This window comes from Canis lupus, chromosome 15 (assembly GCF_003254725.2).
Source record: "Canis lupus dingo isolate Sandy chromosome 15, ASM325472v2, whole genome shotgun sequence".
NCBI classification, from domain to species: domain Eukaryota; kingdom Metazoa; phylum Chordata; class Mammalia; order Carnivora; family Canidae; genus Canis; species Canis lupus.
The window spans coordinates 56362062-56378570 of record NC_064257.1 but is presented as its reverse complement, the minus strand read 5'-3'; the positions used below and the strand labels follow the sequence as shown (position 1 = coordinate 56378570).

The following is a 16509-nucleotide window of genomic DNA, read 5'->3' as shown; positions in this document are numbered from 1 at the left end:
TGGACCTATGATTCATTTATCTATATTTTAAATGGCTAAGACAATGTTGCTAAATCTGTGTGGCTGAAAAAACTATCTCATTTGGCTAAATGCTAAAATTAGCTCCTTATAAATTACTTGTCTCACTAGAAACAAATTAAGAGGGCAAACATCACCCAAACAATAAGTAAAAAAACCCAGCATTCTTATGTATAAAAATATAGGGTAATATGAAAGACCTCTGAAGGACCATACGGATGGGAAATCTCAGATATGTGTGGGGACCCAAAAAAGGTTGAATTAACAATAGAAAACTTCCACGTAAAGAGTTAGAGAAATTCTTCAATACAAAATTACACTCTTATAATTCTAGCCACAGTTCAAGGGGAATAAAATACATTTCTTTTATTTCCTTCAAGATCAAGGTAAAGTTACTCTATATTTTATGGTAGGGATGGTAATGACTACATATCTGTATGAAATCCCTTTAAAACTTACACTAGAGAAAGTCTTAATGTAGGGGGAAGAAACAAACTGTTCTCCAACTTTCTGATGAGAATTATAATCTACAGGATACATAGAAAACAAGGAATTGGGCCATCCTTGCAACAAAGTACTAGAAGCCAAGTTTAGTGCCCTCATGCAGCTTCCAAAAATAGATCTTCATGTGCACAGGTGTGTGTGTGTGTGTGTGTGTGCACATGTGCATGCATATGTATGCACACCTGTACATGAAAAGACTTCCACTGGCTGCACTTGTATTAGCTGTATCACTTTGGAAAAGTTACTTGACTTCTCTATGCCTTGATTTCTTTGAGTTATAAAAGAAGACAATATACTTGCATGGTTGTGAGGATTAAATGAGATAATATATGAACAGAGTTTCGACCATTGCCTAGAACATAGGAAGCCTTACTTTTAGCTAATGACATTATGACTGTTACTTTTTACTCTAATACTAGATTAGTGAACAGAAGATTGCTTGCTGAGTATGGAACTGCAGAGGAAGAAAAGTGAATCAACATTAAGACATGTCATCCAAGCAAAGAGAAAACCTAACACATAGTCTCTGATCCACTTGCATGACAGATTTAATTTTCCTTACCTCCTGCATAATGAAGGATAAACGGCCATTGTCAAAAAAAACATAGGAACTGTGCTTATTATGGGCCATTCATTGCTCTAAGCACTTTATAGGTTTTATCTTGTTTAATCTTCACACAACCATACCATCTCCATTTTACAAATGAAATTGGTGTAAGAGGGAAGCTAAACAAATTAGCTAGACTCACATAGCTAGTGAGTGGTGAAGCCAGAATAGAAATCCAAGTTCCTGGCTCTGGAGCCCTCCTCTACCCACTAGGCTACAGTTCTTACTAATGCCTTCTCTCTGTGTAACTTCCTTCACAAAGGTTACAACTGGTTAGTGTTTTCATTATTTCATGTACAAATTATTTCCCCAACTGGGTTATTTTTATAGATAGAAAGTGAAACTATTCCTAGAAACCTAAGTGAGATCTCCCTTCTCCCATTCATAGCTAAGTTCTAAGCTCCTGTAGATCGCTAGGATGGTTATTTTTAATATATTTCAGGATTTAGTTTCCTTTAGATATAAAAGATAGCATCCTATCAATTACAAGATTACAACATAGAAACCATTATGGGAGCAGGGCATCTTCAACCTCATTTCATCTCGGGCTTCTAAGTTCTTCTATCATATGATTCTGACCTGCTGCTTAAAACCTTCAAAATCTGTCTGCCTGAAATGCCCTTATTCTTTAAATCTATTCATATTCACCTGGTGGGCTCCTGCTGCCCCTTGTATATTCCTCCACTGGGCCCCATACATAACACTAATGCACACGTCAACAGATGCCTCTCCTGCTGCTCTTCTGTGAGCAACTCTAAGACAGAAGTGCAGTCTTACAAATAACCAAAACCAAATACAGAACACATTTTCCTAAAACCAGTGATTTTATGTATCTAGTTCCACAACTATATGTACACTATTATTGTAATATACAAATGTAAACACAATTATACTAAGTATTATGCTAATATCATATTTCACTGATTCTAAGATATACAATTTCTTTTTTATTTTAACAGTTTTGAAATTGAGATCCATCCTAAAATCAATGAAAAGAAAATACTGGGTTATTTAAAAAAAGATGAGTTAGTCAGTGGTGTCTTAGATGTGATGAAAAATTACATTTTCATTAAAATACACACAAATTTTTAAAGAAAATAGTCCTAGGGAATTCTTGATCCATCCCACCTGCTCACCTAATATAATTAGAAGAAAGGATTAGTCAACTATGTCCAGATTGATAGAAATGCTTTGACTACTAGCTACCCTCAAGAAAGACCTAAAGCAAAGCTTGTACTTCAGAAACTCATGAACACTACAATCCCAGGTGGTACCCTGCCACATTACACTTTTCACTATATTCTACTGTTAATGGCTTTCTAATTATTTCCTCAATCTACAGCACTGGCCCAAAACTCTTCGACCTGACATTCAAAGGGTTCTCTCTCATCAGCCTGTACACCTCCAGCTGCCCCTCCACCTCAGCCAAGCTGATCTATATCACTGTTCCCTGACTATACACGAACACTTGATTCAGTGCTTTTAGCTCATTCTGTTTGCCTTGCAAAAATTCCACCCATTTCCTCTTTTCTTCACATCTTGCTTATCTCTTGACCTTATTTGTGGCACAGCTCAAGTCTTATTTCCTTCTTTGTAGACTACTCAAATTATACATGACATTCCTGCTTGTGCACTCCTATGTATTTTTTGTCAGTACTGCTCACCCAAGCATTTAAATATAGGCAGCCAGACACAAAGTTTTCAAACCATATTTTTTAATCTCTTTTTGAGAAATCTGGATAAAAACCCACAAGAAAACATTCAGTTTTCTTATTTTGACATTTTATTCAGTTAATGCTGAAAACACTTCTATTACTTGAGAACTACAATCTATATTCTCTTCTTCAAAGAGAGAGCTTAAGAAGTCTTGCTCTAAGAAAAAAGCCTGAGAGACATTTAACTTTATCCATATCTCTTTTTCTAGGGCAAAGTAAGTTTTCATTTAATATCACTACTGTCAACTTTTGGATATTTGTTCTTCAACACGCAGGCTTTAAATCTTATTTATACTAAGTTGCTAATTTTTTTTCACGGAGACAATAAGAAAACAGGATAATGAAGGGTAAAGAAATCCAGGAATATGCCCAACTAAAAGGAACATGAAAGGGGGGCACCTAGGTGGTTCAGTGGTTGAGCGTCTACCTTCGGCTCAGGGTGTGATCTAGGGGTCCTGGGTTGGAGTCCCACATTAGGGAGCCCGCTTCTCCCTCTGTCTACATCTCTGCCTCTCTCTCTGGGTCTCTCATAAATTAAATAAATAAAATCTTTAAATTAAAAAAAAAAAAAGAACACAAAAGGTTTCAATGATAAAAGCCATGATGCACAATGGAAAGGGAAGAGGACAAGAATGTTGTCACAGGTATTTACATATTTTCTTTAGCTAAGCCATTTGAAAGCTCACTTCTTTTTTCTTTTTTTTTTCACTTCTTTTTTCTTTAGACATTTTAATATTGACTTCCAGTATCTTACAGTTTGTCACAAATTTCAAGAAAAACACAATGATATGAATACAGTAAACTTTATTAAAATCACGTTGCATTTTTTTCCATATGAGATGGAATCCTAACACTAACTAAAGAAGCTCTTAAATAACTTTTCCCTCAAAATGTAAATTATATATAATACATAGTATGTTGTATAGCAATATATAATATGTTGCAAACTTTAAAACTGTAAAGTAGACAAAGCAGCTTAGAAGTCTCATAATAATTAAAGTGTCTCTTAAATCAGTTGTCCTCAAATACATTTTTCTACATATATTTTGGGGGGAAGGAAAATCTAGAACAAATACTATACTATTACAGATTTTATACTATGGTATAATACAAACATGTCTGTAATACGAAGATATGTATTAAAATGTTACCAATAGTTTTATCTGACTAGTAAACCTGTGATTCTTTTTCTGTCCTTGTCTTTACCTGCTTTCTTTTAAAAGAATATGTAAGTTATGTGTTTTTTTAAATGGTAAGTTTTGCACAAAACTAATAATGCAGACAAGCCACAGGTTAAAGTGCCACCGGAAAAACAATAGCACAAAGCAAGCAAGCATCAAAAATTAGTTTACCTATTCAGGGGGTACCCCTTCTAAAATAACTTTATTTTTATTTTTAGGTGAATGTTATCTCTAAACTAGTATAATTTTGACATTTGATTGTTTCCATAAATAGAATTAATTCAAACAAGGAATAGGAAACTTTATAGATTAATATAATACAAACATAAAATGCCTATTTTTAATTGCCACTTATTATGAAGAAAAGGGTATTTAAAAAAAAGTAAATAAGAGATTAATTAGCCATAAAGAAAAAGTTAATTTCAGCTTTCACATCTCAATCACTGGAAACCTAGGTTGTAAATTGTACTCATCACTCAAATTCTGCCCACGTCCCCTGGCCCCCCCGCCCCTTGCCCAGCCACTACATGTTCAGTGAATTCTTCTCAATCCTTATTAATAGCCCCAAGCAATCTTCTTTTTCACTAATAGTAAAAGTGCTATGCACTTCTCCGTTCAATAAAACCCAGAAAAACTGCACATCACAATATTCCCACTAACTCTAATTTTTTTCTGATTTTCTGAGGGAAAAAAAAGTGCTTTCATATTTATTCAAAATAGTTCAGAGAATAGAAATGTCTAGTTGAACCCATTCTGTTTCTCTAGAAGAGAGGCAATCAAGATTACAATTCTATGGCCTTTTTTTTTTTTTTTTACAGGCAGGTTTGTCTTCTTTCATTATGAAAGTCATGAAGTTCTTTACTAGCATTTAAACTTAGTGAAAAGTTGACCTACTGGAAATAATTCATTATAAGATATTCCTATCATAATCTCTATTTTTTAAGTTCCCTAAAGTTAGCTTTTACCAATAAAATAAACCATGCAGAATGTTAAATTCTAGCTTTTTCTATATATGTAAATTGGAAATGAGATTATGGGTTAACTATATTATTGTGTTAACACAAACATATATGCATGAAATACACTCATAAATATATATATATATATTTCATTTTATAATCAAGTCAATATATAAACCAATAATGTACTTCTCTAGAGTTCACAAAAAAAATATGTACATTAATCTGCAAGATGTTTTCAGACTATTATTTTTTCTTTTTAAAGATTTTATTTATTTATTCATGAGAGACACAGAGAGAGACAGAGAGGCCGAGGCATAGGCAGAGGGAGAAGCAGGCTCCATGCAGGGAGCCTGAAGTGGGACTTGATCCCAGGACTCCAGGATCATGCCCTGGGCCAAAGGCAGGCACTCAACCGCTGAGCCACCGAAGTGTCCCTAGACTATTACTTTTTCAATCAACAAATATAAGGTTAATCCATTACTAAGATATCTCTGAGAACAGCCTTTATAAGGAATGAGCATGCAGTGTGATCTGTGTACTGACAAGGAATGAAAAGATTCGAAGTGCATGGGGAATATTTATATAATGACTTAACATACAAAGGAAACAGAGATCAGGGGTTGACTGGTAAGTTATGCAGATATGACCCATATCGTAGACTAATTAAGAACAATTATTATATGTCATATACACATACTATATATATATATATATATATATACACACACACACACACACACACAACACTATATATACACAACAAAACTAACATAAGAAGCCTATGCTACAGGTTCAATTAATAAGAAGAAATGGCAGTGGTTGACAACTGACTAGTTCTATGTTGTGAAAGTGTTTCTATACTAACAGAAAGGCAAGGGCAGGGATCAAGAGCTTAAAAGGACGATCTGTATGATGCACAACATAGAGGGACGTGTTGTTTTTTTTTTAGTGTAATCTGTTATATCACTTCTTTATGAGCTTTAGAGTATAAATGTATATTTATGTTCTCTTATATGCTTTCGTACACATTTCTTATCTATGTTCCCAGAATATGGGCTCAGTATTTAACCAGTCCTGTATAACTCCTATGTCAGTACTAATAGCACTGGCATTTTAATACTGTAAATGGAAATACAAGCATATGTCAGGTCTTCAAAAATAAATTTAATTTCTTAACGATGAAGAAAAATAAGGAGGTAAAGAGAGCAAAGATCCTAGAACAGGAAAGTAACAGGGACCTAGAGGACACATTTATAAACTTTCATTTAAAACACACACGCGCACGTGCACACACACAAATCTCTATATACATCCAGGCATTCATGTTCTTTTGTTTTTAAAATCTCTTAAAAAAATTGAACACCAATAAAAAAATAAATTTATTATAAAAAAAAAATAAAGTTCAAAAAAAAATCTCTTAAAAAAAAAAAGCTCATAACCAAACCATAATCTAAATAAAATATGTGGATAATGATAAGCTGGTTATTTGTTCTAAATAGGCAAAGTTTTTCAAAGTTTACAAAAAACTGCTACAGATGTGACAGTAGTAACTTTTTCTTTTTACTAAGTACATAAAGTAAGCATTAAAGCGTACTTCATCAGGGATTTAAATTAAATAAAAATAATTTTACATGACTATTATTAATACAGGAAAATGAAGAAAACCAAATGATCACTCTGGAGGAATTCTTAAACAGATTACCTGGATAAAATATTAAGACTGTTGTCAGACATAAAATCAAGGAAATGGACTGAAGAAGTTTCAGGGATATTTATAGTGACATGACCATTTTTTCACTAATCTTAATTGATTTAATTTTTATAAGTCTAATTTTAAATGGATCACTAGTAAATTATTAAACAATATTTAAAAGCAAGGATGGGAAGTATGGTTCTTCTCTTGACTAAAGGTAAGAGTTTTTCTTTAATATATTCCACAAGGGGACAGAACTTTTCTCAATCTCACACATATAAGTAGCGTATGCAATACACTGCAAGTTTCTAAAATAGATTTCTTCACTTCTAACAGAGTAAAAAGATCTATTATTTGTTGCTAGGGTTTCTTGGCCCAATTCCAAGGCAAGATGACCTTGTCCTTGAATAAAACAATAGGATATTGCTCCCTCTCAGGCCTCTTTGTGAGCTAGCACAGTGAAAAACCTCCCCAAGAGATGAGTTTATTTCATCTCAGGAAATGTATCTGTCATAATAGATGAAAAAAAAAAAAAAAGATCAGATAAAGAAAAGGTGGAGTCTTAACTCAAAAGACACATAACCTAACATCTATAATTAATCAGTGCTATTTTCTACATTGCTAAGGAAAATGCATCAATCAAATTATATTAAAGATACTCTACCCAGTGTTTACAGACAAGGTCAAATTGTCAGGGTAGGAAAAAAAAATTTCTTAAAAATTGAGTTTTCTTAAATATATTCTGGTTATAGATGGGGAAACATACTTTGGGAGGTGGAGAAGATAACGAGGTTACACTCCTTTGCTGGATCTTCAAATTATAGTCACTATTTATCAGGTATCCTAAAATCCTCCTCTCCATCACCTGTTTTGACCTACTCTCTAATATAATCCATTCCAACAATGACACTTCATTGATTTTCCTAACCTTCTGATTCCTCACATGCTCCTATATCTTCCTGCCTTGGACCCTCACATGTCATTCTTCTAACCTATACTTACTTCCTGTTATTCTTCTCTCTATATACTGTACTTTTAACAGTTAACAATTCTGAATTCCAACTCTATCCCTAATACATGGTACAAGGCAGGGAGAGAATTCATTCAAGATATGATCTCTCATCGAACTATAAATACCAAACCAATTACAAGCACCGGTTAGAAGAATAAATAAAATTAAGCATTGCATGTTAGGTGCCAATCAATATTCAGAGAAAGCAGAGATGAACATGAGAGACAAGGAGCAAGTGAAAGTCAAGAAAAGAGCACTGCATGTTGAGAAATGAGAAAAGAAAATGAATCTGAAGGGTCTGTAATCAGATCATCTTGTCCTAAATAAAAAAGTCATGATTGGGGGAAAAATATGTTCATAAAGAAGAGAATGTCAATTAGTGAGGGCCTTAGTGACCCAACAGGAATTTAGACATATGGTTAGGCTCCATTAATTTCCTTCTTGGTTAAGAAGCTAATGACATAATGAAATTCATATTTATGGCTACAAACAAGCCATGACCAGTATGGACTTCAGAGAAGAGATCATGAATTCTAGTTGGGTTCCATGACAGATGCAGACCTCATTAAAGCACAAACAGGGTAGACGAAAGAGCCAGACTCAGTGCTTCCAATGGAGCACAAGTGGCCAAAGATGGGCTGTCACAAGCTACAAACAGAACAGTGGAAGTTGAGGTGCAAAGGTTATGTTTAAAGAGTTAAGCAGCAAAACAAAAAAAGGTATGTGTGTGATAAGGCCAAACAGAAAAACAGAAACAGGAAGGAAGTGTGCTAAATGGCATCTATTCCTGATCATCCCAATTCAAGTTTCAAGGAAACATCAAAATTGTACATAGCAATAAACAGCTTTATAAAACTACTTTTATGAAAGTTTTATACAATAATTTTGATTGCGATACTGTTGCTCTTTACATTAACAGTGCTTGTAATGTCACACACACCAGGAAAGAGTAGCAGGAGAAAAGCAAGCATTTTTTTCAGGTAATGGATTGCACTGATTAATACCAGCTCTCATAATTATGCAGTCTACACATCTAATGTAGTCTAAATTTGGCTACATAAGGAGAAGTAGTATAGGTCTGTGGCTGAAGCAGGGCTATGAAACCAGACAAACCTGGCTTCCAATGATGGCTCCACCACTTACTAGATATTGGAAAAAAATATTTTTTACCCTGCTAAGCTTCAGTTTCATTATCTCTAAAAGGGTGACAATACATCTTTTTTTAGAAGGTTGCTATAATAATTAAGCCAGATAATATACGGTGCCTGTCATACAGTAAGTGCTCAATAAAGGACAGCTACTGTGACTTAGTCCATACATTTAAGTAAAGTGTTTTCTTAGGTACACCACTTTTTAAAATTATTATTCAATCATGACTGAGGTTTCATCTATTTTTAAGTACAGCCCACTACATATTCCAGTAATTCCTAGAAAAATGCCCAACTGGAAAAGGGATTATCAGTTTTACAATATCAAGCTGGTTGATTTTAAGCAATTCATTTTAAAATCTGCAAGGATTCAAAGTCATCCTAGAATGCAGAATTTTCAAAAAAACGCTCAAGGAACACCCTTCCCATTAGATAACCTGCGGCAGGCAAATAGGGGAGAGGCAGGTTAAAAAATAACAGTTGGTAAACAGAGTAATGACACCCGTAATGCCATCCTAAAGGTTTCCCCAATTTACTGAGGTTAGAAAACTTCTTTTCATGAAATATCTATCCACAGTCAGTACAACTCGTGCTCAACAGTACTCTTTTAGAAAGTACAGTTTTATCGTATTTTTAAAATGTATTTTATTTTCAAAATTCACAAAACTAGAAGATTTCTCTGAAGACTAACTGAAAGCACTAGATGACTAGAATACATACAGCCCAGGCTGGGACATTTTTGGTGACATACAGGTATTCATCCCAGTGTTATCAACTGACTATATAGAGCTGGGGTGGGGAGGAGATGTAATAAAATATATGAAATTCACTAGTTTAGAGGGTTAAATGAAACTTCATTGATTCAAAAATAAAATTAAATGAGAAATTCAACAGCATTTATTGTGTACCTACTATGTGCCAGCAACTGAGAAAATGTACTGAAATAGCCAGAAATAAAGAATAGGAGCCCATAAGATCTGAAAAAAGCAGAATAAGTGAGTTTACTACTGGTGCCCAATCACAGCTCTTTTAAAAGCACCCAATTTAACGTTTTTGCTTTTTTAGTTTCTTGCTCACTTCTATTGTCAAAAAAGCAAAGCCACATAAAAAGCTGCAACCTTTTGTAGAAGCAAAAACAGAAGTCTTTGTCAATTTACTAAATTTTCCTCATTTAAAATTAGCTCTGACATCAGTCTTATAAAGCCTCACAAGTCAGAAGAGGGGCATTCTCACTCATTTTTGCTCAACAGTTTACTGAGTCACCTGTTAGATGAGAGCCAGAGTGATTATGCTCCTATTCAACTCCTCGTAAATCATTAAAATCTGAAAGCCTGCTCATTACACAGCAAAGTCTAGATAACCAAAAACTCATCCATGAGTACACGGCAAGATCTTGACGCCACAGGCCGGCGCTGCCACACGTGGTGCTCTGGGATGGCCAATCCCAGTCCTTCAGTTTGTAAAAGTATCATGGACATACCACTTACATTTTTTTTAGAGATTGCTTGATTTAAGGCTATTTTATGGCTATGGTTACTTTTGTTATAGCATTACCCTAAATTTCAGTAAAATATATACATAAAGCACTTGTCAGGAAACAAATATGATACAGAACAGTATACTAGGTACTGTAGCTTACGCACTATTCGGTGGTATCCCAACTGCTCTTGTTGTCACAAATCTAGTAATACTTCCCCCACCACCATTAGCAAATAATTTTAACAATTTTATTCATTCACTAAAATTATATTATTAATCTAAATACTCCCTCCCTCCATTTTGAGAAAGGATATGTGAAAAAGGTAGACAAGGAACCTGTAGTTTAAACTTTCCTTCTAAGGCTCCTGAAGTAGTCTTAAGTAATAGTCTCACTTTTACCTGGAGAAACCATGACTACAGAGGAGTTTAATTTCAAAGGCCCTGCTAATAAAATCAAAAGTGGAACTCTTCTATAACAACCTTTTCTATTACTGAAAGTAAGTGAGTAGAAGACCGGTCTTTTCCTGGATCTGACCTGAAGAGATTTAATTAGTGAGGTACCACTAGGACCTCATTATGAAGGGGCCGGGCTCTACCCACAGCATCATAGCACGCTTCCACCTCAGATACTGCCCTAAGAACATCCTGCGGTTCACTGGAAAAGTGAGATAGTGCCATAAGGGTCACTTCATCTAAGAAAATTTCTTGGATTTAATTTATCAAAACCAAACTACACTCATAAGCCTAAGCAGCTAAATATTCCTAATTCATGGCCTCCTCTCTATAAAGCCTTAGCGATTTTTCTCAATTTTCACAATTTTAACACCTTATCCTTTTAAGAACACACAGAAGATAATTCCTATACCCTAATAGAACGCTTGCTATATAATAGGGTGTAAAAACAGGCAATTTAAAAAATACTTAGACTCCTGTATAAGCGCTTAAATTTATACATTTTTATTTGGGGAATTTTAAAAAACGTAGAGAGATAAACCACATGAATCAGTGTGACGGCAGGAAACTCCAACATGGTGACATAAAAGTAGCACCGTGAGAACCCCCATTCCTGAAACAGGCGGCTCAGGCTTGGTGTTAGCCATAGAAGAGTGTTTCCTACAAACAGCAGTAGCTGCCTGTGGGATTTCGGCATGACAAATGCATAGCTGACTCATGGGATCAATTAGAAAGCAGCAATACTTGTGGCATTAAAAAAATTATCCTCTGTTTTTATCACCTATTAATGCATGTTAAGAAGTCAGATGAGTCCCACTAACCAAACGTTTTATTACCAAATCAATACCCAAAGCTCTCCCGCCCTCCCTCAAACCTACATGTGAATTCCTTACCACAGACGCCTGTTCCCAATAACCCTTTCCATGATCTCTCATTAAATTCAACTATAAAAAACATTCTTAAAAAAACTGTTTGAGTATTAAGTCAAACCTGAATTGTCAAGTGCTAGTTTCTGACGATAAAAATCGGCTGTCCAAAATTTTCCCTTAAATGAATTGTTGGTCTTGTTAAAAATTTTTAAAAATCACAACAAAATTAGAAGCGCAAGCCAGTCATAACTTACCCTCCCGCCTCCAAGTAGACTATCACACCCTCTAAAAGACCTCTTTTCCCTCAACAGAAGCAGCAATAATTCCCATTTTAAAGCAATTCTCTATGACGTGCTGATGAAGCACAAGCAGCATTTGCGATACTTACTGAATGTTTCTCCTGCTGGCCCATAACTCCATGGTTAGCTGGGATTGCTAGTGGTTTCATAATGAAGAAACATATGCTGAACTGAATTTACACATCATGTACCAATCTCTCATGGATGGCAAGTCACCCTCTACAGCATTAAATTAAAAGAAAAAAGAAAAAAGGGGGAAAAAAAAAGAGGAGGAGGAAACCAAGCTGCAGCTTAAAGTGTCACTACTGGTAAGCTTAAAAAACCCCTCACACTTGTAGACCAGAAAAGGAATCCGAACAACGGTGTTCGTCTCCATTTTTATAACACTGAAACTCTAACCATCTTAGGCTGTGACAAGACTGAGGAAACCTTATACAGCTCTCAGTCTTCCAAGAGAACAAGATCATTTCTGAGATTGAAGAACAAGAAGCAAAAGAAAAGAAGAAAAAAAAAAAAAAGCTAAAATGGCTGACTGCACACAGACTCCCCTCAAAAAGGCTTAATACAGAATTATATTAGTCAGGGTGGTATGAGAACCAGTCTCTAGCATTCAGCCAAGCATTGTTAATACTCTTGTTTCATTTGCAATCACACATACGGACCCCTCCAACCAGGAAAAAAAGAAAAAAGGAAAAGAAAGAAAGAAAAAATCAGGGCAGAGCATGTGAATCGGGACCTCCTCCCTAGCTGCTAATGATGCTGACAGAGTGGTGACCAGTGATCTCTGTCCCACTCCACTAACCAAGTTTGCACAATTAATCTTAGCAGCATGACACTGATGGACATTTAATTTAATGATGTCTGTCCCTCACACTCAACACAAGCATGACTGCTAGCAAGAGAGTCACTAACAGAAACACAGCACATGCACACACACAATCTCGAGAATCATGAGTCTGAATGCAATACACCAATATAATTACATTATTGTGCTTACTTTGGAGGACCATGGCTGCAGGCAGTTGGCATAGCAACGCACAAGGAAAGCCATTTCCTGGGTAGAGAGAAAGCTTCCTTTTCTAAATAAAAAATTCCTCTTAGGAAACAAACGGCATTGCTGCTTCCTGCAGAAAGCAAGACACTGTAGTCTGTCTCTTAACCTGCCAGGCTCACACTCAATGCAGTTCTAGTGATGTAAGTGGATTTCTCTCTCACCCTCCCTCTCTCTACATACACTGAAATATTCAGCTCAAATGGTACACACATTCCTTAAGACTCGCCCCCTCCTCTACTTAACCATTTCACTCATTAAGGTAGCGATGGACAATTCAGATAAAGTAACAAGCTCTTGCCTGTATTATATCAGCGGCTGTAGGTTAAGCAAGTCTCAGAGGGATGGAATCCATTGATTGCTGACTCCAAATAATATCACTGAAGACAGGGTGGGAAAACGGAGCAAGGACTTACTTGAACAGCTTTGAACTAAAATATGATTTTTTCACCAATTTGAAGATAAGACAATGGATGGGACCTCTTCCCCACCCTCAAATATCACTGTGCTACAGGAAGCAAGTATCTATCAAAAATTTACAAAATGCACATTTAACAAGCTTTATATAAATTTAAAAGATGTGATTTTCACAAACACCCATATATACATGCACACTAGCACATTGCAAATAGTATCAAAATCAACACACTCACAATTCAAAAAAAAAATTCAAACTTTTAGAGGTAGAGAGTTTAAATTTAATGAGGATATGTCATTCCACTATAAACTCTTAATTGCACCTGACGTAGCAGGTTATTTGAAAGACAGCATGAGAGGTGACAAGGAATAAGGACATTTTCACTCTGAGGTACTGGTCAGTTCTTCATAGTCAAATCTGTCTATAAATGGTATACATAATAGAAAACAGACATGGAAAATTTAGCAACTTTAATAATTGACTTTGATATTGTCAGTGCTTGCTAATTTGTGTTTCTTGTCTTAACACGGCACCTGTGCTAATCTCTTTTCTTCTCCCTCCTCATTATCTAAAGTCTCTCCACATGACAATTTGGGATTCTTTTCCCTGCCCATCCTCAGTATAGCCCACTCACAGACTTCTTGTATTATCCATTAACCCTTTTACACCCCACACATATTCAACCTCTCACAACTAGCAGATCTCTGCACTGGCTTTTAAATATGTTCGTCTCTCACATCTCAAAAACAAAACAAAGAATGGAAACCTTCTTTAGATCCTACATTTTCCAATGGCTACAGTCTAATCTGTTCACACTAACCCTTTTCACAACCAGATTTCTCAAGAATCACCGGCTTTGGCTTCCACCATTTCGTCATCCCATGTACTTCTTCAATGAAGGACCATCATGGTCCTGTTGTACGATTTATATATCTATGAATTATCCTTAACACCTTTCTCCATGTCCAATCCATCACAATATCCCAGTAATTAAGCTCTCTACCTTTTCTCAAACTTAAATTTCTCTTCATTTCTGCCACTATCATCCCACTCATTACTTTTTGCCATAAAAATCGCAAAACTCTCTTTACTCAACTGTCTGGATTCAATTTTAACCTCATCCACTCTATCCATTTAACATACTCCTCCTGAGATCTTTTAAAAACTAAAATATGGTCATTTCAACCAAATCTATTGAGCCCTCTCGTCAATTAAAACACATCAATGGCTTCCCATTGCTCTCAGCATACAGACTAAATACCTTATTATAGTCTGCAAGATTTGTATGTTTTTAAGAGTTATACCATGCTCATACCCCCTAGGTCACCTGGGCTGCTCTTGTCTCCAAGAATGGGCAAAAAGGCCTATCTGCACATTATTTCCTCTGCCTAGAACATTCCTTCACCCTCCCTTTCCTGATTGTGTCTTACTTCACCCCTAAAAAATACCAGTGAAATACCCTCAAAGTTATTATGATACTGAGTATCACTTCCCTATCTATAATGCTTATTACAGTTCTGGTTTTACATTTAATCATGAAATTATTTAAGTAGTGTCCACTTCCCCTGCTACACTCTAATCTCTGTGACGCCTGGCATCATGTGTGTTGTGTGCCAGTGTACGTGCAGCAAATAGCATGGTACACATCATAGGCTCTCGCCTTTTCTAAATGAATAAAATCTGCAGAGATCAGGAAAACCATGTTTGATCTTATAAACTAGTTCTTACCAAAACCCCAAATGCTTTTTTTACCATAAACAAATGAATGATTTAAAAGTAAGTGGTGCTAAACTTTGACAAAGGAGCAAGGGCAACACAATACAGCAAAGACAGTCTCTTCAACAAATGACGCCGGAACAGTTGGACACCCACATGCAATAAATAAATAAATCTAGATGCAGAACTTTATATCTGTCACAAAAACTAATTCAAAATTATCACAGGCCTAAATGTAATATGCAAAATTATAAAACTCCTACAAAATAACAGGAGAAAACCTAGATAAACTTGGGTATGGTGATAACTTTTTAGATACAACACCAAAACATACTAGAATTCATTAAAATGAACAACTTCTGCTCTGTAAAAGACAATATTAAGAAAATTAGAAGACAAGCCATAGATCGAGAATAAATAATTGCAAAAGACACATCTGATAAAGAACTCTTACCCAAAATACACAAAGAACTCTTAAAACCCAAGAGTAAGAAAAACTTGATGAATAGGCCAAAGATCTTAAAAGATACCTCACCAAAGAAGATACACGAATAGAAAATAAGCATATGAAAAGCTGTCCCACATCATAAGTCATCAGGGAAATGCAAACTAAAACAAAAGTGAGATACCACCATATACCTATCAGAATGGTCAAAATTCAAAACCCTGACAACGCCAAATGCTGATAAGGATGTGGAGCAATGGGAACTTCACTCATTGCTGGTAGGAAGGCCAAATGGTACAGTCACAGGTCAGTACAGTCACAGGTCAGTGTGGTGGTTTCTTAAGAAACTAAACATACTCATCATCTGATCCAGCAAGCACACTCCTTGATATTTACTCACTCTTTGATATTTACTCAAAGGACTTAAAAACTTAGGTCTACACAAAAACCTACACATAGATGTTTAAAGCCACTTTATTCAAAGTTGCCAAAATGTGAAAGAAACTAAGATACACTTCAGTAGGCGAATGGATAAATACATGGTAGTACATCAAGACAATGGAATATTATTCAGCACTAAAAAGAAATGAGCTATCAAATCATGTAAAAACATGGAGGAAACTTAAATGCATATTACTAAGTAAAGGAAGCCAACATGAAGAGGCTAAACACTGTATGATTCCGACTATACGACATTTTGGAAAAGGCAAAACTATAGAGGCAATAAAAAGATCAGTCTTTGAATAGGTAGAGCACATAAGAGTTTTAGAACAAAGAAAATACTCGGTATGATATTATAATGATGGCTGTATGTCTTCATACATTTGTCCAAACCCATGGACTGTACAACATCAAAAGTGAACCCTAAGGTAAACTGTGGACTTTGGGTAAATGTGATGTGGCAATGTAGGTTCATATTGAGTTTAAAAAGTACCATTC

At 35.4% G+C, this 16509-nt stretch overlaps 1 protein-coding gene across 14 annotated transcripts in view; it reads right to left on the bottom strand.

The window, feature by feature from the left end:
- The window catches only part of RAPGEF2 (Rap guanine nucleotide exchange factor 2), a 241852-nt gene that overhangs the window by 75839 nt on the left and 149504 nt on the right, over positions 1–16509 (bottom strand). For 3 of the 14 annotated variants that reach the window (XM_025439195.3, XM_025439196.2, XM_025439197.2), the window contains exon 1: positions 12030–12645. The exons of 10 other annotated variants lie outside the window; for them this stretch is intronic. In XM_025439195.3, coding sequence (XP_025294980.1) covers positions 12030–12089 — 60 coding nt within the window. In that variant the 5' untranslated portion in view covers positions 12090–12645. Of the gene's footprint in view, positions 1–12029; positions 12646–12937; positions 13076–16509 lie in introns of those variants that run through there. One more of the 14 variants, XM_049094319.1, reaches the window with a different exon arrangement.